The 23845-nt window shown below is 39.9% G+C and overlaps 2 protein-coding genes across 4 annotated transcripts in view; one reads left to right on the forward strand and one right to left on the reverse strand.

The window, feature by feature from the left end:
• Positions 1-5896, forward strand: part of uvssa (UV-stimulated scaffold protein A) — a 30148-nt gene extending 24252 nt beyond the window's left edge. For all 3 annotated transcript variants that reach the window (XM_055023298.1, XM_055023299.1, XM_055023300.1), the window contains exons 14-15: positions 4626-4803; positions 4923-5896. In XM_055023298.1, the coding sequence (XP_054879273.1) occupies positions 4626-4803; positions 4923-5016 (272 nt within the window). In that variant the 3' untranslated portion in view covers positions 5017-5896. The remainder of the gene's footprint in view (positions 1-4625; positions 4804-4922) is intronic.
• A 1555-nt stretch (positions 5897-7451) lies between these two features.
• Positions 7452-14393, reverse strand: nkx1.2lb (NK1 transcription factor related 2-like,b). Its single transcript, XM_055023303.1, has 3 exons — positions 14056-14393; positions 12308-12536; positions 7452-8572 (listed from the first exon to the last, which is right to left on the reverse strand). Exons 1-3 carry the CDS (start codon positions 14350-14352, stop codon positions 7830-7832), a joined length of 1269 nt encoding a protein of 422 aa, XP_054879278.1. The 5' UTR covers positions 14353-14393; the 3' UTR covers positions 7452-7829.
• Positions 14394-23845: the final 9452 nt, after the last annotated feature.

A 23845-nucleotide genomic window follows, 5' to 3' on the forward strand; every position in this document is an offset into this window, starting at 1 on the left:
CTTGTACGAAACTCCATTGATGTTAAAGCCATTGCACTATATTGAGCTGTTAGATAAATAGAAGAAAAGCTCAAGTCTCACTCTAGTAAAGTGAGAGTTGGCATCGCTGCATAATGCTATGTAATGTAATGAAACTGTACTACAATTATGCAACACAAAGCATAAAAGCAGCATTTATTTCTGTTTTCATTTCTCTCTGCTGTGGAAATGGTTCCAAACTTCAGTAAATGATTTGCAGTAGAGTTTATCAAACTGCTGATGTTTAATTTGTAACATGAAAAATATTCAATTGTACCCACCACTGACATTTGGGAAGAACAGTTCAACTGGTGCTGGAGAAGAAGCCGCCATAAAACTCTAAGAGTTCTTTATTACTACAGTCCACTTCCACCAGTCTGATACAGCGCTGACCTAAACAGCTTGATGATGAGAGATCACAGATTTAGACGTTTCTCAATGTGTCACACTGTGTTTCTCTGTTAGAAACTGTTCTGGACTTTGCTGCTTTTCATTACTGCTTATATGTAGTAGAAAGGTGATAGTTGGTGCGTAATGTGGACACATGCTGGCTCTTTTCGGCTGATTCTTAGGTCATTAAAGCGTTCAGTCAAACAAAGATGCCACTATTGGTTGGAGCTGGTGTGGTATAATGTAAATTTCGCCTAACCCTTGCTTCCCAAAGTAAACCTTAATAAGGCACATGGAGAACTAGTTGATGTTGCTGTGGAAGCTCTGTATCAAAGCAGGTGGTGAAATCCATCAGAGGAAAACTCCTGGTGACCTCAGAGCGACAACAGGACAAGCTAACAGCCACAGGCACTGATTAGGGTTTAATTTAACAGGAACAAAAGGAAACTGAAACTATTAACTATTAAGGTTAAAGTGAAATAAAGATGTATAAGGTTAAAATAAGGCCACAGATTAGCGAGTTATGGCTAGTTATTGAGAAAGCTAGGTGTAGCATTGTGGTTCTCAACACTGTACACACCTCTGTTAATCAGCCAGTGTATTAATTACCTAAAAACAAACTTATTTGAGGAAACAAATTTGAAAAAATAAAGGTTCTCCAAAAATGCTCACGCCCATAAACTAAGCATTTTGAATTAGTTTCAACATGCAGCCTTGTTGAGTTCATACTTGCCATCAGGTCCAGTTGAAGCAAAGGTCAGCTGTCCCAGTAGGATTACCCTGACATTTGCTTCCTTTATATAAAGCCACAGTTAGCAGAGAGGTTACAAAGAGTCAGAAGATAATCATACAAGATCAGAAGAAGGTGACAAAAAAACCCTCCATATTATAGGTACACAATTAGAAGCAATAGGTGGAAATATTTAGAAATACCTGTAGAAAATTTGGGGCAGTAGAGACGTTAGAGAAACTTAACAATTGTAATTGTAAGATGATCTTACAGTTATTTTAAAGCAATGGTGAAGTCATTTGGAGTTAACATTGAAAGAGCTGAAACCTCCCGTTAGGTGGCTTAACACTTGACAAGGATCATTTCAAGCTAATGCATAGCATGGATTCTTTTTTGTCCCAATAGGGAAGTTTTATTTTGAGTGAATGTATGACACTGGTCACAGAAATACAAAAAACAAGACTATCTTCCAAAGAGTTACGACTGGGACTTTACAGCGAAGCTCCAGGTTCAGCATCCATTATGACTGTCGAGTTTATAACAGTAAAAGGTATAAATTATTTTTGGGCTTCTAACAATTACCTATTAAACTATTTGCACTCAGAGTGATTTGCAACTCTTACATAGTCACTTTATTGTTTGAAGTCATAAAATAAAGAGAAAAATATTATTAGCAGTTTGCACCCCAACAAATCACAAACACTAGTTTTTTAACTCTGCAGCGAGAAAGCACTCAATTCAAATTAAAGCATCATTACATTAACTGGTATTTCCAAACCAAATGAAGGTTATTCAGTGATAAACTTAGGTTGAAAACTCAAAAGGTTAAAACGGAGTGACTTTGCTGTAATACTAGCCAGGTTGTTGCCTTGCTGTGAAATACTGCTTGATTCTCATCACCCTTCAATGATCCATCTGGGATTTCTCCCATTGAGCTGGATTTCTCTGTTTGAATTTCAACCGACTTGTGAACGATTCTACACTGTGATCTGTTTTAGAATTGCAGTCTGCCTATCTATGGATGTAGTTTGGCAATGGTAACGGAGGACATGAATGAAACCATTTAATTGGTTCTAGAAAATGTAGAAAATTAAAACCGTTAAAACAAAAAGTCTTACCCATCTACTTCCTGTGAGACTGAAATTATTTTCGTCTTCTGCACTCAGTAACAGCATCCACACCAGTCTTGTCTGGTTCCAGTCACCAGCTGAGTCCCAGGAGCTTCTCTGCTGAAATGTGCTGCTTTGGGTGTTTCACTGAACAGACAGCTCTGAAACAGGTAGTGATCTGTATTGTAAAAGCTGTTCAGGTTCATGAGGGAAGGTTAGTTTTACAGGATACTTTTAAAACAAACAAATTTCAGACTGGGATGTTAACAATCTTGGCTGCTGTCTATTCCAACCATAACAGACGACAGGCACTGAAATGCCTGTCGGATCTGTGAAGCCGACCGGCTGACAGAGATGAGAGGAATGGATGCGTCTCCACACTGGGATGGTCTGGATTTATTCTCCCACACACAGACAGGCAGGGCCCCTGTGCTTAGCAGAGCGTAGCTTAGAGATGAACCAACCAAAGACCCCAGATACCTCAGAGGATGAGTGTGTGGGTTGGCCCCTGCCCTAACCCCCGCAGACCCCATCTGGATGGGCTAAAAGGTGTTGACAGAGAAAAGAGCCCTGCTGCAGTTCTGATTGAATTCATAGGCTCGCTTTCCTTTCTTCATATTTCTTCACCTTTACCGTCTCATCTCACATATGACCTTTTGTTTTTTTTGCTTTTTCTTGTAGACGTGAGCAACAAAAACCAACATACAAACTGAATGTTAATGCAGCCCCTCGTTTACTAGCAACTACTCACTTAAACTCAATTACATTCGCCTCTAGTGTGCATGTGTGTATGTGTGTGAGGGATAGTTGAAGATCCAGTCAGACCCAGGGTCGTACAGCTGATGACTAACCACACACACACAGAGCTGAGGTCAGTGTTTTGACAGAGCGGTGAGCCAGACCTCAATCCCATCACAATCACAGTGTAATTACTTTGAATTACTGCAGGTTTATCTCTAATTCTGCCGCGGTCCATCATTAACGAGAGGCTTCTCTTCGTTTAGATCGTCATTACTCTGTGTTCCAGCCGCTTTTACTTTATCAGCCAGCATTATGGCACTACACTTTTCATTAACACCAGAATAGGATCCAAATTAGCCCAGAGGACACGGTGTTCACTTCCCATGCTCTGTGAAACCGAGCAGTCGGAGCTCATTTACCTTATCAGCTGCTATTACTTCATTACACTTCTCTATCAAATTGCTTTTTGTGTAATTGTTATGAGAAGAAACTGGAGACATACCCAAGTGCTAACCTTTTGTTTTTGGATGTGTTGCATACTTGCATTGTTGAATGGATGGAAAAATCAATTAAAACTGATGATTAATTGGATGTTAAAAAGCCATAGATGTTGTCCAATCCTGACTAAATGAAGACCTCATGATGAAATTGTAAATAAAAAAAACAAAAGAAGACTTTAGTGGTGAAAGCTTTCACCAGTGGTGGGCGTCCTTTTGCTAATCAGGTAAAAGCAGAGCTGATTTTTTGTTTAGCACTTTAGCCTATTTGCTAACTTTGAAAACACTGAGCACACTTCTCTTCCTCAAGATTATTTTTTTATGGATAGATTCTAGAAACATTTAAAATTTAACATCTGTGTTGAAGTTTTGATTATTGACTGTTAAGAATCAGCAACAGAATTAACAAAACTCAACAACTCTAAAACTGAACTCTGAAAGTCGAAGCACAACCATACAGGTGGCTCAACACAAACTTGACTTTGTTGAGGGCGATGTATTATATTGGTTAATGACGGGTTGAAATTAGTGCCTTAGCTTCTGCTAAATTGGTATAGCATTTAGTGTTAGCTTCCGCTCAATAATGTGATGGTATAGTGCTTTAACCTTAGCTTATGCTAAGGAAGGTATTTGTATGGCGTTTTAGTGTTGGCTTGTGCTAAATACCACATTGGCACTTTGGTTTTAGTGGAACTAATACCTACAATTAGTGCTTTAGGGTTAGCACAACGAACATTTTAGTTGATGGTGTCCACCACTGACTTTCATACATCCAGATTATTGAATTCAGACATACTAATCACTGTCTCGGCACTATGTGTGCAAGATCTAGGATGCTAACTATCAGTAGCTCAGACTCATTTAGGATGTAAACCCATCTCTTAGAATGCTGTCTCAAAACATGACAGAAGCTACATAAAATAATGTTCATTAAACAGCCAACAAATAGCTAAAGCTAAGCTGTGCTGTGTAAATGAAGTAATGAAGGTGCTGAAGGTGGATGCATCGCATGCACAAAACAAAGAAGAGGCAAGCTGTGCAGTGGAAAGTGTTAATGTTTCAACACCTCCAGTTTGTTTTGTTTCTCTCCTCATGTCGAGCTTCACTATGCTCACTCTGTTGTGTGGAAATGTGTTGCAGACTGGCGTGATGTGGACTTGATGCGCGACATCGAAGCAGCAACAGGAGAAGACCTGGGCTCCAGTCGGGTGGGAGGTAAAAAACGGAAGGGAAAAAAGAAGAAATACCCCAACCTCAGCGATCTAAAGCAGAGCAGCAACACGTCACGCTCTAGACTGGAGAGAAAAGTCTTCAACAAGTACGTCTCTTCAGCTTTGGCTAAGCCTTCACTGAGCTGAGCTCAGTGGTAGCTGTGTGTGTCCTGTCAGGAAGTTGTAAAACTCTGCCTTTGTTTTCTTGTCCACCTCCCCTCTCTAGGAGCAGCATGCGCAGAGTGGCTGAGGTGTTAAGTAAAGCCGACAGGAGAAAACACGACAAGTTCTCCAACCAGTTTAACTACTCCCTCAACTGACCGTGTTTCTGTTGCTGTGCTCTCTGCTAAACAGCCTCTTTCACAATGATCAGAGACTCTTAAAATCTGAGTAAAGAAACTGAGTCACAGTTTTTAATGTGATGATTTATGTGTTTATGTGCCTGCATTTCATGATTGATGGAACAAAAACAATATTCATGTTTTTGGAGGGACTCGCACAAGGAATTATCTGGGATAATTTATGTGTTTGAGCAGGTGTACGGCCATGTAACCCAGAGGAGGTAAATATAAGCATGATTTCACTGAGTCACAATATTGATATTTATACAAATATTTTTTTAAGCTGCATGATCTCACATCTCCCCAGCAGCTCAGTTTGTTTCTACCCTTTGACTGGAGGTTTTATTAATTGAAATATTCACAAACATGTTCCCAAAATCACTATCAGTCAAAATTGGGATCTGCAGATCAAACTTTTTAAGATCAGTGTTCAGCCAGAAAACTGAAGTTGGTGCGAATCTACCTCCACTGATAAACACCAAGCTAAACAAACATTCACACACTTCCTGTAAAAAAGGCCGTCCTGCTGATAACAAGGACATTTCTATTAAATATACTAAGTTAAATATTGCATTAATGTTTGTATGATCCTGTGTCTTTGTTCTGTACACAGATTTTTACTTTTTTCTACTTTTGCTGAATGATTGATTTTTGAATTATGGGGTAATGCATGAGATAGGTTTAATACTACTGTGTGCATTAAAATGATTTGTACCATAGGGGAAATGTCTTGACTTGTTGTTTTATTGTCTCTGCTTCAAGTAGGGAGAAAATAGGATCTTCCACACAAGTATGGAGAAAGAAGTCAGACAATGTTAACCACTGGCATCATAAAATTAAAGTTCAGTAAAACACAGAATGGTTTGAAGTTGTTCTTCCTTTGCTACATTTACGCTACAAACTACTCAATAATTTTGCCTCCTCTCTGCAGCTGTTTAACTGTTCAGAAACTACAGAATTGAGTTAACATGATTGTGAAAGTGAGGTTCTACCTGCTGTCTCATAATGATACTCACTCTGCCATGCTGAGGTCAGGTTGGAATGCTGGTGAGTTAGGAAGTCTTTCCCTTTACAAATCCATATTTTTAAGGTTTTTGTACATATTTTACCACATTCACCAATAAGGTTACAGAGCATTCTAACTGTGTTAGTGGTCTATAATTATAGACATTTCAAATGTTTTTCCCCCAGATTTGATCATTTCCAGTATGAGGTTCTGTTAGAGTGTGAGGTTCTGTTAAACTGCTGCAGTGGTTCTGCTCCCACTGTAGCAGTTTGAAACAAGGAGCCACTCTGCAGCTCAGATTTGGCGCAACACTTTCATCGCAGATATAAAAGTTGTGATTTTAAGCAATGAAACTTTACCTGAGTACTCCGTAACATCGACTGCACTTTATATCTATGGAGTCAGTACATAAAAATCTAGGCCAATGTGACAGAAGCATGCGTCAGTCAGAATCTTTAGAAGAAATGTAGAAATCTATTCATCAATAGGCTGGACCCACTAACAACCATCTGTGTCTTTATTGATCAATAGGCAGCAATAATAAAATACATCTGCTTTTTGCAAGAAAACAAGTTGTCTCATGTTTTTCTGTTCCATGGAGGAGTTTATGAACCTGTCAATGGGAATTCCTTTAACTGAGGAACTTTTTTTTTAAAATCTAATTAGTTCATTTATGCTCAGATGGACATATATAGTGTTGATTTTACTTTAAAGATCATTCATCTCTCCTCAACAATGGAGTCTATTTTTAATTCCAAATTTCTGCAGTGGTTTTATAGGGTTAGGGTTAGGCCAAGCTCTCCGCATGGTTATGTTCTGTTTGGTTTGGGCTTTGCTTCCAAAGTTTGTATAGGTCTTCATTTTTATTTTGAAAACTTTTTGGGTTCCAACCCCAAATCTGAAGCCATCTGTTATTATATTTTTAACATTGTTATTTTTGCCAAATAAGGGACTGTTTCAGATTTAGGGGCTTGTGTTAGGTACCATATTAAACAGATTCTGTTTTTTAATGGGAAACACAACAGCTCAACTTCTGTATTTATCTGCTATCATATCTGGTAAAATATATGGACAGAAGTATAAAGATTTTTCAGGCTAAATTTGACAGCAAATGGTCAATTACTATCTTAAGTACATAAAGATGGAGCAGAATTTACCCCTTTTTTAAAAAACAAAAACAGCTTTCTGCATTACTATTTTAGAAACTCCTGATTAGAAATACTGATCTGTTTTTTTTTTTTTTATCTTTTTCTATTTCTTCTGCCAAGTGCTTGAGCTCAACAGCCTCATCCTATTGTGAAATGGAGTTATGGTTTTTCCACAGCCCTCTGTAAAAAGAAAAACAACAAAATAAAAAACCCCAGAAGAAATCCAAAAGCCTCCATATCTGCATTTAATTATTCATCTTTTAATATCAAAGGACAGTATCATGTTGGGCTGAGGATTTGGTTCATCCAGGGATTTCATGGCAACTGGAACAAATTCAATAAATAAGGGAAATTAAAATGATCACAGCTGGAATTACACAGTACTGACGATAGATCAAGCCATTCCTTACATCTTAAAGAAACATTCAGTATTTGTACAGACGTGAAATCAAACAGAAAGAAAGAACTCAATTGTTGGTCTATCACGCAGGTCCAGACAGCATTCAGAGGAAGCTACAACATAGATTTATGTACAAGTTCTGGTTCATATTCACAATCTATCAAAATAATCCACTGATTTAAAGCCTTCAGGTATTGGTAGTAAAAAGGTTTTCTGCTCTGCAGTTCACTGTGTGGCTCTACAGGTGTGTGCTGTAGAAGGCAGGTGCAGCGTAGCTCTGAGTTCCCAGCATGAACGGAGACAGAACATGGCTGGCTGTGAGGAAAGGCAGCTGCACCAGGCTCCCTGTGGGGGGGTGGTGGTGTCCGGCGTAGCCAGTATGCATGGCCAGGTGGCCGCTGACCGGAGGAGATGGGCTCAGAGGACTCAGGCTGCCCAGGCCGCCCCCTGCTCCCCCACCTGCCCCCCCTGCTCCTCCGGCTCCCCCAGCTGTGGGGGCCGAGGTATCGGCTCCAGGGTTCTGCTTCTTCCACTTGGTCCGGCGGTTCTGGAACCAGATCTTGACCTGGGTCTCGGTGAGGGACAGGGACAGGGCCAAGTTGAGGCGCTCGCACACCGACAGGTAGCGTGTGGACTTGAATTTGTTTTCCAGCGCCACCAGCTGCTCGTAGGTGAATGCAGTCCGGGCCCTGCGGGGTTTCCCTGACTTGGAGTCCGAGCCGGATCGTTTCCTCTTGGGCTTGGTGCCCTGCCCTGCGTTGGTCTGACCGCTGCTGATCTGAGCCGGGGGGCCTCCACCGGGGCTCTTTGTGTCTCTGCTGGGGTCAGAGTGGCCGTGCTGGCCCAGCTCTCTGTCTCCGTTGCTAGGCAGAGCGGAGCTGCTCTCCTCGCTGCTGTAGGTCCCATCCGGACCCTCAGAGTCTGGAGTCCCAGAGCGGTGGTAGTCCTCCTCATCTGGACTTCGGTATACAAAACTGTCCTCTGAAAGATGAACACAACAACAACAGTTTAGGTGCAGGAAGCTTGAACCTGTGATTCAACCAATCAAGCAGCTCTCCATCAAACAGGTGCAGCTAACACTTCAGGCAGGAATACAAGACAAAATAAGATCTGCTGTCCTGCTCATGACTGGGATGAAATCACATCCAGCAAACTGCATATGAAATCATCATATACATGTCAATCTGGAATAACTCGGATTAGCTGGATGAAAGGAAGGAAATGAAGCTACTGATTTCTGTTTCTGCCTTTTCAACTGTCAATGGAGCTGCAATTGTAGCTTTGTGTTTCTCAGAACCAGTCAGGTGCTTCTGATTATTTGGCTGAGTATGTATGGATGAATAGATGGATCTCATTTCAGCATTAAAATCTCTATCTAAATTAAGTGAATCACAAAATTCATTTTATCAGAAATACAGAATATTATGTCAGCCAAAAAACAAGATTTTTTTCATCCAGAAATATCTGCCTACTGAAAGTTACGTCCACAGAGCCATTCAACAAATCTGAATAGTCCTGAAAAACCCATTTATTTCAGGAACTTAATCGCAAAATGAAACACAATCTATGTATTAATTACACACAAATGGATGTTTGAATTATTTCTATTAATTATAATTATTTTCACTTAGAGCTAAAATAAACCCCATGACATTTACAATTATAATATTACATCAGATCAATAATGAAAACAATTCATCTTTTTCACAGAAATGTGGGCGGGGCTTAATTCAAACTGTTTACTGCCTCAGACGGTGATTTTAATCTGACAAACGGGACTCATTGGAACGCATATTCTATTTAACTGAATATGACTGTATATAATATACAGTATTCAGTATCTCTAATAGCAGCTGTTGTTTCAACACTTTAGCTCAAACTTGATGACAGAAATCTCCCCAAGGTCCTAGTTAAAGTCTGCTGCGAGAATCAGGGGTTTTGGCCTAAATGCTACATGCTGTGTGTGGCACACCGCCCCTATGATGAAGCAGGGCGGAGGCAGTATGATGCTGTGGGGATGTTTTCTCTTCAGCTGGTCAGAGCTGACTGGAACACGGATGGAGCCAAATCAGAAAAATTCTGGAAGAGAAGCTGCAAGAGGCTCCAGCTTAAAGCAGGACAACAAGCTACACGGGTATTATGGGGTGGCTTAGATTAAAGCAGATCTCTGTGTTAGAGTAGCCTAGACAAAGTCATTCACAGGCAAGCCCAATAAACTGGACTGAGGTTTGTTGGTTGTAATTTGAAAATATTTAAAGGGGTGTGAATACTTTTTCCAGGCTCTGGAGTTAAACATGACAGTTCAGATATGATGAACTGAGTTATGGCTGCAGATGAACAGCCTTCAGCTACAGATTAAAATCATTCCATTTATTTAATAAATATTTACAGCTAGATACAAATCTGAGTCAGGCTTTGGTTAAAGATGATAAAACAATGTGAAAGGAGCATCAATACCGAAAAAAGATTTTCATTCCTGTTTTTGTAAAAAAAAAAAAAAAAAAAAATTCTAATTATTACTTTTTCAATAATCAAAGGAAAAAAATATTGTCATTAAATCATTCAAATCTATATTATAATTACTGCTTTTTGCATGTTTCCATACTAACTTTGCTATCAGCCTCATCAGCTCCCTGCACAGATTATCTGTCAGATCAAAGTCCAGAATATCTGAACCACTCAAATATGAATATTACATATTGGTCAATATTAAAAGACAACCTGAATCAGTCCAGGGTATGAAGAATTATGGGCCTAATCATTTATTTATTCATTATTAATTTTCACCTGTCATGAAAAAAATATGGTTAAAGGAGAAATTAGAATGTGTGTCCAGTGAGGCTCGATTGTCAGATTAAAAAATATATTTGGATAATTTTTGTTTGAATTATGCCCAGCAAATATAGAATTGCAGTAAAACATAAAGATAAATGAAATGGGGCTTCAGGTTGGTTGGAGGCTCTGACCTCCAGGAGTCAGCTTCTGTTCATTTATCTCTTATGTACTGCAATATATAACAGAGATATAGAAAATATGATGGAAATTCCAACTTAAGTCACTTTACAAATTAAATTGACATTTAAACAAAAATAATTAAAAACTAGTAAAAGCTGTTGCGCTTCCACGGTAACCAGGTCTGACTGGCAGCAGGCCTGATCAAACTGGCAGTAAAATCACAACACAAATATCAATGCTAATATTTTGAAAATTTATAAAAATATATTAATATTTTGACTGAATTTCTTCTAAATATTTCATGGAAAAAATGTTTTGAAAGCTAAGAAAGGAAACAGATTTACAGGCAATTATTATTAATATTATTATTTATATGTACAGATTTTAATCAGTTATTCTAGAAAATGATACTTCAATTTAAAGTAACCAATTTATTGTGCACGTAACAATGAATGAACAGAAATGCTATTTAGTTTAAAACATCCTGGTGTTCTGATTGGCTAATGTTTAATCAATAAAAACAACGAAGGTTATATGAATATTTGTTATTACGGGGTTTAATTATTATATAATAGCTACAATGTTAGCTTTAGTTTTTTAACTGGAATCTGATTTATAAAAAATGAGGATTTATTTATTAATCTCCAACACTGCAACTCTTATTAAAAACATATATGTAGCACCTATGATATCTAAAATAATTATTATCGAATAATCGACGGAATTTTTCTGCAACAACTCAAATTAGATGAGAGGCAATCGTTATTTATTCAGTAAAATATCTCGTGATTGTTTTTGATTTAATATCCTCTAAATATGAAGCAATATTATTGTTACTATAATTATAATCATTATGTTGGAAAATATTTATTTTGCCAAGTTTCCATAGTGATGAAGGTCGCTGCCATTGTGTCTGATTTGTCTAAGTGATTGTAGACGCAGTAACGCGAACATGATGATAATAAAACAATAGGAAAATCCATGTTCATGTTAAAAAGAAAAAATAAAAGAATGCGATCTGACTGCAGTTTAGGTGACTTCTATTAGTTCCCTCAGTCTGCTGCTGGAAACAGATATTCACCAATCAATAATATACACACACACACACACACACACACACACACACACACACACACACACACACACACACACACACACACACACACACACACACACACACACACACACACACACACACACACACACACACACACACACACACACTGCAGCCTGTCAACTTTATTTTCTCTAGTTTAAACTGAGCTCCAAATAGAAGCCAAATTGATGTTTTCCCTTTTTGAAAACGTCTCCAACTAGAAACACGCTCTATTTTCATTCCTGATGGATTTGTGTGCATGTTCCAGCTTTCAAATCTATTTATTTCTCAGTGATTAGACGGATCCCATCACAGGCATCGGATACGTCCTGAAACAAGGATTCAGCTTTCGGCTGGGATTCATAACTCTGACCTCTGAGACGCAGGTCCTGCTTTACTGTCGAGTTGAAGTTCAGCCGTGTGAACGGAAACTTGATAATAGTCCACTTCCTCAACATGGCTGCTTTAAAATGCATATAATAATAAATAAGCATTTTATGAAGCGATGTAAATATTTACCACACCATAAATAGTAAATATCAATTAAATCGAATCAGCACTTTAATTAAAAACAGTTTAGAAAAAGACTCCATAGTTTGCTTTAAAATATAAAGAAAAAAAAAAAACGAAGCAACCAAAAGTAACAGAGAATGAATCCCACTCACTGCTCTGGTATTCCTCCGCGCCGTAGCAACTCTTGCTGGGCTCCAGGCCGCTGAGCTCGCGCTCCCCGGGCCCTGCTCTCCGGTTCTCCGCATCGTAGGCGATCAGCTCGCGCTCCCCGTGGTGGCTCACGTGCTGCGGCGGCGACGTGTGTCGCCGGTTGCTCGTGAACTTGTTGGGATCCAGGATGTCCAGGACGGAGAAGGAGGTGGTACGGTGGCCTGTGGGGCCCTGGCGAAGAAGAAAAGTCAGAGTTAGCAGGTACTTTTTCTTTCCTCTTCTTTTCTTTTTTCTGTTCAGTTCTTTTCTTTTCTTATGTTTTCTTTTAATTTCTTTCTTTTTTTTACGTGAGTTTTCTTTGGGGTTTTATTTATCTTCTGACATTTAAAAAATCAAACATTCAATTAATTGTATTTCCTTCTTGATAATAATAATAATAATAATAATAATAATAATAATAATAATAATAATAATAATAATAATAATAATAATAATAATAATAATGAGAGGACATTAAATAAATGAGCCATGCCTCTGATCTGATTTGAATATTCGTAATTCTGCGTGATCTGTATCTATATGACAATTACAACAACATACATTTACTGGATCTTGTCTCATTGGGCGACCAAAGAAAGAAACAACAACAACAACAACAACAAATCAATCCAGTTTCATGACCCTCTGCATGTCTGGAGTTGTACAGTAGAGTGGGCCATAAAGGCCATAAAAGCAAAACGTTCTTCTTAATCTAATGGCGGGAACAGGATGTGAGCGTTTGGATGATGTTTCCAGGATTCGTCTATTCTCCTCTCGCTGTGACCCTGATTGTGCGCAGCGTGTTTGCGGTTGATTTGCACATCCTGATTTATGTGGAGCTCAGAAGGTGTCCGTGCATGTTGGCTGCTGAGCTGATAAGAGTCCCACCACGGATACCGATAAGGATCGTTCATTTATTAATGAGGCCAGCCTGGAGCATGTCCACAGCAATAATCCCACATTAATACCATCAACATCCTCGGTTGAAATAATAAGAGCGAGAGAGAAAAGAGTCATTGACCCTCCATGAACAGATTACAGCAGCATGATCACAGCAGGGATTAAACAGAATGATCTATTGATGAGTTTATGGCAGATCTGGACGTAATGTAGCCCATAAAGAGCAAATGAAGAGAAAAAACTAACAAATAACTTCATTTTAAATATTAGAGGTTTGAGAAAGACCTTAACATTTTTAGATTTTTTTTAACATTTCTGAAAACTTCCGAACAAAAATAGCAGTTTTTTTAGTTTGTTTCGATTAGTGTGAGCATTTTTTTGTTGTGCCTATAATAAAACAAACATAATTCAGATATTTCAGAAAAAAGCAAACTATTCTGTTAGTTTGGCAATTTAATCCAGTTTCACTTACATTTATTGTGCGCGCGCGTTTTGGCTGTTTTGCAGTTGTCATGTTGATTAGCAACTTTTAAAAAAAGCAAACATACTGAAACTATGAGAAATTTTTAACAAAATCGAAAACAAGACAAACACGAATGCATGTAAATAATTGAAGCTTTTATTTCACTTTTCTGGCTTCATGTTTCTGTCTGCACTGTCATGTCACTAATCTGGCTCATTCCAATCGTTCCTAAATAATAATAATAATAATAATAATAATAATAATAATAATAATAATAATAATAATAATAATAATAAGTTGGGATGGAATTAACTCTCTCCCTCATGAACTTTGACCCCCGCCTCTCACCTGTTGTGGCGGCGCCAGCACCGGCGGCGGCTCGGTGTGGTTCTCTCCGGCCTGAGGATCTCTGTTTCCGGCCACTGAGAAGAGCCGCTTTTCCGCGGTGACGCCTGCGTCCAACATCTCCCCGCTCTCTGGGCCCACCATCGTCTGAACCCCGTCCCCGCTGCCCGGTCTGTCCCGACTCATGGCGGGCTGGAGCGCGTCCACCACGGGCCCTCCTGCTGCGGCTCTGTCCCGTCCCATCACAGCCGGGATCCCGTCAGATCCAGGCCCGGATGCCGCGCCTCTGTCTCGGTTCATCGCTTCACTCCGTCCTTCCCATAGACTTTATGGAATTTGGGAATCCGGAATTAAATGTGAAGAAGAGAAATAAGTAAAATAGATAAAAAAAATAATAATAGAATAAAAATAAAAAGAGAAGGAAGGAAAAAACTGAGTCCAGGTGGATTTATATGATGTTCATTTCAGAGGATGAACTTCACAGCTCAACAGTCCGTTCAGGTCCAGCCTGAGGTGGAGTTTTGTGCTCGTGCAGGTTTTCCATGGACCCTCTGGAGTTTGGACAGGTGAGGAGCTCTGAGCCTGACTGGAGTTTCTTTTTGTCCGCTCAAACTTTAAAGCTCGTCTCTCTGCCTGTTTGTCTCCGGCTCTTTCGGCTGCATCCTTCTCCGCGTGTGCAGAACTTCTCCAGAGACACGGCGCGTGGCAGTTAGCCCGCGATGACACGCACGCACACGCAGCGCACAGAGTCCGACCTCTGCGCGGTGACCACAGCGCGCGCGCTCTGGAAGCCTGACAGCAGCTGGAGGCGGGACGGACGGACGGACGCTGATGTATCTCTGCGCGAGCAGCTCGAACCAGCTCGCGCTCTCTCCCGCTCGCTGCTTGAGTTTTGAGAAGCTCTCTCTCCCTCTCTCTCTCTCTCCTCCCCGTCGCCTCTTGTTTCTCGCGCTCTCTTCCCCCCGTTCGAGCTTTCAACACCCTCTTTGGCTTATAGCCGGCCCCTAGAGGACCCTCTGTCACACACGCTCACACACACGTACACGCACGCTCACACTGTGTGTGCGCGCCGCTCTCTCTCCTTATTTATGCATTCCCTTTCAATTCACGCCTTGTAATTGGCTACAAATTAATCCCACTTGCACTAATAGGCTATTATCTGGCTGGCGCGCGCGGGGCGGTGCGGCCCGGGACATTTCTCTGTCTGTCCTGGCAGGACAGAAGCAGGGAGTGGGGAGACGTTTCGGGTTTTAATTTGTTCGCACATAGTTAACCCCACAGTTAGTGGCTGCGCAGCAATAGAACTCATAGTTTACTGACAGGTGTAAATATGAGCTTCCTACAGTCAGGCCAGGTCAGCAACAGTCAACTGTAAGTTATGAGCGCGTGTTTATTAGTCATACAGTGGAGTAAAGCTAATATGTTGCAAGCTGGAGGGATGTGAAGCTGAGTGTAATGGCCTCCATGAACGGCAGCCCTTATCTCTAATGCAGATTCCAGGGCAGGGCCTCTCCTCAAAACTCAATTACGGCCTGAATAAAGACGGTAATGTCCCCGCTGCAGTGAAATATTGATTCCTAATCCTTGGCAGTCATTACTATGCCAGAAAATAATAGACCACAGAATTGGATTTTGATTTAACACGCGACGTGTTTATTCTAATGCCGGGGACTTAATATTCCGTTGACTCTCATTTTCAAGCTCAGAGGAGGGGAGGAGGTGGGATGGGGGAAGTGATGGTGTCTCCGACGCCCGCACTTTTTATATTGTTGTGAGAGACAATTAAAAAAAAGAAGATGTGTGTGGGACTCTCCCTGTCCTCTCTCCGCACTTTCTCATATTGTTGTCATGCTCATGGAGGGAATGAAGAAATAATGAGGAAAAAATTAAAAGTTTAATGGCCGAAACAATGAGACATGATTAGCCAATCACAGGGCCCCACCTCTTTGATCTACTTCCTGCTTCCACAACAGTCTTTATGGCTTTATTTAAAAAACGCCAATATATTAAGTGCATTAAATATCCCAGCACCTTACTCACCTTGGGAAATATTTGCATTTTAAGTGGAAGGGAACTATAAAGCACAGCCATCACACGCTGTTACAGCAGGACTGGAGAGAAGCGCTGGGACAAAACTGAGAGGCAGGATTATTAAACGGCTCTTCCAGCTGTTTATCTGCAGATGAGGCTTTTTGGGGGTTTTATTCAGCGCAAATAAATTTGACATTTACCATGCCTAATTAAATGTAATTGCTGTGTTCTTTAGAGAAAGTGGACATTTTAGCCGCCACCTATGTGGAGACCAGCATCCAATGCTTATGTCTGAATTTACTTGAATTTGTAAGTCTGAAAAAAATGCAGATAACAGCAGCACCTATGACAGGTCGTAAATAAGATGCGTATAAAGCAATGATCACTGGGGGAGGATTTAATCAAGTCAAGCAGGGATCTTAAAGATCCCAAATGCATTAAGGAAACTGTAATAACACAATTTAGCGTAGTGAAAAAATTGAGAATACAGAGTTTGATCAAAGATGCTGAATATGATGCACCAGCTGGCTCAGCAGGAGAACCATAGAGGCTCCAGTCCTCTGAGCGGTGGTCCCTGGTTTGATTCTGGGGCCAAGGGATCTCACTGCAAATCTCATAAAGGAACAATCCTCCAAATGCGCTCACCTCATCCTCCTTTCTGACCAATAGTCAAATATCAGCTGTGTGTCACAGTGAGGTGTCTGGTCACACACATGGGATGTGGCTCCCTGCCCAGGGCACCATTGTGTCAGGGACTAACATCAGCAGCCATAAACATCTGTCTGTTTTGTATTGGTTCTGGTTTCCAGTCAGAAGGGAAGGTCACTGAGAGAAAGTGAAGCTCACATTCCTGCTGGCTAATGATGCTGTGTTTGCTGGTTGCTGTGTGATTTGACATTGCTGTGATGGATTGTATTTAAGTGTGGTTTCTTTTTTTAAGGAATCTGAATGCATTTGATCAACTTGAGTTCAAAGTCTAAAACATTGCGAATGAGTGTTGTATGCTGAACAAAGGTTATGAATGAAATTGAAACATTTATTCTATTTTGGGGGAAAATGCATTTCTAGTGCTTTTTGGGCTATGAAACCTCTTCTGAATGACCAGAATGTAACTTTGAGTCAATTATTTGACACTAAATAATGATATTTCAAAAACACACACTTGATTTGTATAATTGTATTTGTGAAACCGCAAAACTTACCATCCTTTTTGTTTGAAAAGTTTGGCTGAAATTTCTATCAGCTCACAGTTCATTGTGGATGTTTAAGGACAGACTCACACACAGCAGCAATGATGCAGAAACTACAGGTACACACACACACACACACACACACACACACACCACACACACACACACACACACACACACACACACACACACACACACACACACATTTCCCCCCACCCACTGTTCTCACGGTTCCAGCAGGTGGCTGCTGCAGGAACACTCCCAAGCCTCACACTGCTGAACATGTATGCATGCGTGTGTGTGTGTGTGTGTGTGTGCGTGTGTGTCTTGTGTCTACAATTATTCTAATGAAGGTTAACGAGCTCTGCTCAGCCTCCTCTTTATTAAATTAATCTGAGCCAGTAATGAATCATAATTACTATAATTAGCAGCTTGAGCTGCCTGATCTGGTGGCTGGTCAGAGACGCTTTCATCACTCCCACAACCTTCATCTCTTTCCTCTCCCCCACTTCTTCTCCCTCCTCGCTCTGCTCTCGCTCCCAGCTCAGAGCCTGCTGCATTCAGACCACTGAATGTTGTCCTGAATGGAACATTTAAAAATATTACTGAAGATTTCAATGTCAGCACATTTACAATAACTTATAAATCAAAATTTAATAGCTAAATGAATTGAGCTCCAGCAATGGAAAGGCGAGTTTGTTTGTAAAACAACATTTATGAAACTTTCATTTGAAAATCTCTTGTGCAAACAGAAAGATGTTGCAGTGATAAATTGGGACACAGAGAGTTTTACACCTAACATACCATTACATTAGTCTACTTTAGTGGAAATGAAATATTCTTCCTGTTTTTCCATGTCATGTTTTTACAAGAAATCTTATGTGACTGTTGCAAATGTTGCTCTGGATCAGCAATGTTTCTGCCATCAGCTGAAACAATGACTTCTGAGGAAGTTCTGGAAATCTTCTCATGATCATACTAATGTACTAATGTAAAGGTTGCAGTAATTTACAGATTTAAAGTTGTATGTGATCAGCAATAGTAAGAGATTCTATGTATATATAATTTTGTATTATGTAAAATTGGCTCTTTTGAGCTTTACATTATGTCACAATGTAATGTAATTGTCGAAAACATACCTGGAATATCATACCTTCATGGATGTTTGAGAGATCTTTCAATCTCCCATGGCAACCATTGTGGGGTCTCTGAACATCTTAACACCTAAACAAAGCGTTGTCTTTTCCACAGAGCTCCTCCTCAGAGCTGCAGCTCCAGCTGAGCCTCTGCTCCACAGAGCAGATCCCCTCCCTCCCCCCTCTGCTCCATCAGACTAGTGTCAGCAGCAGTTAGCCTTCACCTGGTGAGTTCATCATACAAACTACTTCTCCGTCCTCCTCTCCTATGAAGGGTTGTAAACAGCATCATGAAGGAGCATTGTTATGATGATGTGGTGAAGATGGAGTGTTGGGAAAAGCAGGAGATTCTTAAAGACACAGAGACCCAATTTTAGGCGCCAAAGACTTTTTATAACAACTGAACAAAACACAGTTACTTAACTGTTCTGTAAAGCATTATGTGCTTGGAAAATAAACTATTACACCTTTTTGAATCATTTATTGTCTCAACTAGAAACTAATTGTTGTCAAATAGCACAAAGCCATCCTGATGAAGGTTTTAGAAACAAGTTATCCACATCTTTGTGTCAGGAAGATCAATGAAGTCATTTATTTCTATGTTTTCAATATGTGTTTTATATTTGAACAGTCAATATCAAGTCTGTGACTCAAAGCACTGACACCAGCCTCTCTTTATGAAGCTCCTTCATTTTCTCCTACTAGACCTTTTCCTTCCACTCACATTTTGGTGAATGTGCTTGGATGCAGCTTCTTTAGCAAGGATCTTTTGAGGCTTCCCTTCAATGACTGTCTTTTGTCCAGTCAGCAGTCAGACTATGTGAGGCATACAAAACATTTCTACAGTAAAAATCTATGCTTCATGAAATATTTTGATTTTCAGAGACAATGAACTTGGAATTTTAATTATATTTAAGCCATAATCATCAAATCCACAAGAACCAAAGTCTTGTACTTGGTTCTCTATCTGTACTGAATCTACATGATGCATATTTCACTTCCTGAAATGGGTTCATGTGAAGTTCTTTGTGATTAGAGGCATTTTACAACAAAATAGGATGTCTTGGATTTGGTTTTCTTCTCTCTGTGAGTCAGATGGCCAGTTGTTGTCCATACAGTGTCGACAGTCACACGCTCTGCATGACCTGCATGACCTGCATGACCTGCAGCCCAACCCCCCATGCCTTTATAATTACTGACGGATTCTCTGTCATCTACTCAGAAACAAAATGTTCTGACCTGTAAGCGGAGCCTGCTTCACATGTTCTTTAGAAGGAGTCAGTCAGTGCCAGCTGTGTCTCTGTGTCCTTTAAAGCTGATCTGGATGCTGTCTGTTCGCCCTGCCAGAGCTGACACAAAACGCTGCGCACTCAAACTCATATTTTAAAACTGTGAAAGCACCGAATGCTCCTGCAAAATGCCTGCGATAAATAAATAAATACATCTAAATCTAAATAAAAAAGCTCTGCTCCCTTCTAACCCCAGATTAATGCAGCCCATTTGTAATGTTAAACTCATACTTTAACGTCTTCCTTTACTTGTCCTGTCGTCTGTCTCTCTGCGTCCTCCATCCTTCTTGTTTTTCTATTTTGTCCCATTTTAAGGTTCCATATTTTAGATCAGGCTCCTCCTCTTCCCCATTACAGTAGGAATTATCCACCCCCTCCACCACCCTTCATACACACCCACACACACACACACATGCACCCGCCCCTACTCACATAGGCACACACACGCATAGACATTCAGATAGCATCTGACCTGAAGAATTAATTAAATATGATAGCTGATTAAAAATAGCATAACTAATAGTGTAATATCTCAAGCTGTCGTCTTTAATAGTCAACATTGTGTGTGTGGCTCTTATCTGCTGCAGACAGACGCTCTCACTATTGATTCCTGTTCATTTCAGTTGTCAGGCAGAGCACTCATCTCATCTGGAATCATTAAACTCTCCGTCTCTCTCTTCTCTCTCGCTCTCTTTCTGTCCTTCTCACCTGATTTTCTTACAGTTCATTATTTATGTATCATTTAGTTGCTGTTGTGAGTAGATCCAACTGAAACAACATAGAGACCCTGCATTAAACAAATGTTGAAACATGAAAAGGTAATTAGCTAAATGTTGTAGAAGGAAGGAACCAATAACTCTGGTTTTATTTTGTAATAATATACTCTACAGAGTTCACAAGAGTACCAAAACACCACCTTTTTTTATCGTCCAATCAAAAGATATGAGGCTAAACATTTCATTTAGTAGATGGTCCATCTGCCCTGCAGCCCCATATTATCACTGATCAGATATTTGTAGATGTTTCAATAAGAAACATCCCAGCATCATTTCATTGGCCAAAAAACTTGGAATCTCAAACATTTTGACTTTTTTTTCTAGCAAATTTGGACTTTTCACCTCACAAATTACCATAATTTTTCTAAAAAATTCTGAGATTAATTGCAAAAAAAATCATATTTTTTTCTAGCGAATTTTCAATATGTCAAACTCTAGAAACTTGAGGAGCATGGTGTTTGTCTTTCTAACACTGATCTGCAGAGTCACAATGCCATGACAATATGACTCTGCATCACAATGTGAAGGCAGATTGTTTTCAAGAAAACAATTTGTTTGTGCTAGCAACATCCGACTTGTTTTTCCCCTGGAGCCATTTTTCACCTGTGGAAGATGAATGTTTTCATCAGTCAGCTAAAACTTCAATTTGTTCCAAATGTATCAAAACTTTGTATAAATTGTATTAATTCCTGTTTGACTAGTAAAAACACACCTTTCATTGGTTCAGCCGACAGTTTTTTTATTTGCTGTCAGTCAGTCAGTCAGTCAGTCAGTCAGTCAGTCAGTCAGTCAGTCAGTCAGTCAGTCAGTCAGTCAGTCAGTCAGTCAGTCAGTCAGTCAGCCATGACAGTTCTTCAAAATCAACATTTAACTTTAACTGCAGCATTCAGCTGTAGAACTTCAATTTGTATCTCAGTTCTATAATTTCATATCAGTGGAAAATGATTATATGCTTTTCCATCAACTAAGTCTGAAAATAAATGTGCTACAACAACACTTCACATTTGAGCTGTTTTTAAAACTGCTCAGCTGTTAGATAAAACTGTTTTGTATTTTATCTGTATATTTTATATACTCAATGGTAATTCTATAGATTTGGCCTGGGCTTGTCTTGGTGGTAGTGGTAGCTCTTGTTCTCTCCCTCGTTTTTACAAGTTCATCATCCTCTAATTAAGTCAGATGTTGTGAATGAAGCTGCTAGAAGCTTACAAAACCATGACATCATCAACTGCTTAAAGGCAGTGTCATCTCAGTGTAGAAAAACTTCTGACTTCTATCTTGAAATTGAAAAAGTGAAAGTGTTGAGCAGAAGCAAAAGCTTGTGAAAAATCAAACTTGATGAAGATTAGGAGGGTCCTGGGACTGTGCAGAGAATAGTGAAGAAAGCATGTTTTATTTTGTAGAAGCAGTAAAGCATTGCTGGAGAGACTGATGGCGGATTAATTGATTAATCAATTAGCAGACAATGAAGGGGCTTTTCTAAACCTTAGACTATACTGACATAATATTTTGCTTTGTCAGGAGCATGATAGCTCATAAATATTGATCTGCTGGTCCACTGTGTGTTTGTGTGGAGGCGTGTGTGTGTGTGTGAAAACAGTGCCTGATCAGCAGCTTAGATGTCATTGTTTGTTAGATCACCCAGAACCAGGCTGAAGCTTCAGACAGGAATATTAGAAACATTAAAGGGCTTCAGATCATCAGATTTGACCGCGAGCTAAGAAGGCCAGATGTCAGACGTTTTCCATTTCTGCTGAAAGTGTTTATTTTTGCTCCCAGTAAAACAGGAATGACAGACATGTATTTTTTTAATGATTTGGTTTATTATTGAGTATACGACCCTCACACAATGTGCTTTTTTCCCTCTTTATCACTTTCTATCAGTCCTATGTCTCCATCTGGTAGCCAGTGTTGTAGTTCTGGAGACCGGGTTGGTCTCTAGACCAATTCATCGATGTGATGTGTTCCACTAACGTGATAAAGTTTCTGAAAGAAATTAATTTTTCTGTCGTGTTCTGACTAACTGAATGGCTCTGCTGACCATCATTCCCTGTATTTTGTTGCTGTGTTTCCATTGATTGTGCAAATCGGAAAAACAAAAGCAAATTTATTTCATGGAAACACAACAATTGTGAACAAACAAATATTTTAATAAAAAAGTTTTGCTGTAGGGCGAGCTGATTTTCAGCTGTATCAAAATTAGTGTGTTTCTTCATTTTGCATATGTATTCATCTGGTTTGTTAATATTCCTGCTCATTTCTATACATTTGTTCTTGCTCGAAACATCTGAGGAAATCAGATGGTTAATAGAATTAGAGTGTTGAGCCTCCTGATGAGTCGCCTGGCTTTTCAAAGCTGAACTCACTGGAAGGCCTTTGTGGGGCCGAGCCTAAACGGCTAAACATAGCAGCTCTCTCTGTGAGCGGCACTGTAGCAATGATATCTCTGCTTCACAGTTCCGCAGAGCGAGCGTGAAGTGTGTGTGTGTGGATGATTGGTTTCTGTTTTATGGACTGGCTAGCAGAGAGCTAGTAATCCGTAGAAATAAATCTGCTTTATTTGACCTCAGTGTTAACTCCAATAAAATACACTTTACTGCGGTGAGGACGCACGCACATGCTCCAGCAGACATGTGCACACGCAGCTATCAGGTCAGAGCTGGCCATGAGACAACATTTATAAGGACACAGAGAGTCCACTCTGTGTCCCCCAACGGCTGGCCTGCATTCACATATTACACTGGATGCACTTTACACGTTCTGTAACAGCCTGCAGTGGTTTGACTCTGTTTGTTTAGCATTTAGTGTTTCCATTCCAGCTTTAAGCTGCTCTGACGATGAGCTATTGCAGCTTCGTTCTCTAATAATCAGTTCACCCGTCCTTTCTGAATGCATAATAAACCGTCCCACAGTTTACATATGTATATCGGGTTTATTGGATTATGTTAACCTAAAGAGGAAAAGTTCAGTCTCTCATCAGTCCTAGGACAGTCCTATCAGCAACCTGGGAGGTTGCTAACTGGGAGATTGCTAACTCCCAGGTCAGCGTTCTGGTAGCCAGGTAAAATTCAGTTTCTTGTTTCATGTTTTGCTTCATACAAAGAGTCGGGGCTCTAAGTTATGAATTTTAGACACAGTAAGAAGAGGTGCAGGAAGAAGAGAGCAAACTATAGAAGAACAATATGAAAGATATGTGTAATGTAAAAATTACACACATTTTTATGTTGAGAAATGATTGTGGACTGTGTTGAAGTTTAATTGTTACACAGTCTCTAACATTTGGCCCTTATGTATATAATGCACCAGGTTGACCTTATGAGAACTGACCAGAAATGACCTGGAAACAACCATCATCCACTGCAAAGGCAGCA

The sequence above is a fragment of the Poeciliopsis prolifica genome, unplaced genomic scaffold, assembly GCF_027474105.1.
Source record: "Poeciliopsis prolifica strain line A6 unplaced genomic scaffold, Auburn_PproV2 SCAFFOLD098, whole genome shotgun sequence".
In the NCBI taxonomy this organism is placed as follows: Eukaryota; Metazoa; Chordata; class Actinopteri; order Cyprinodontiformes; family Poeciliidae; genus Poeciliopsis; species Poeciliopsis prolifica.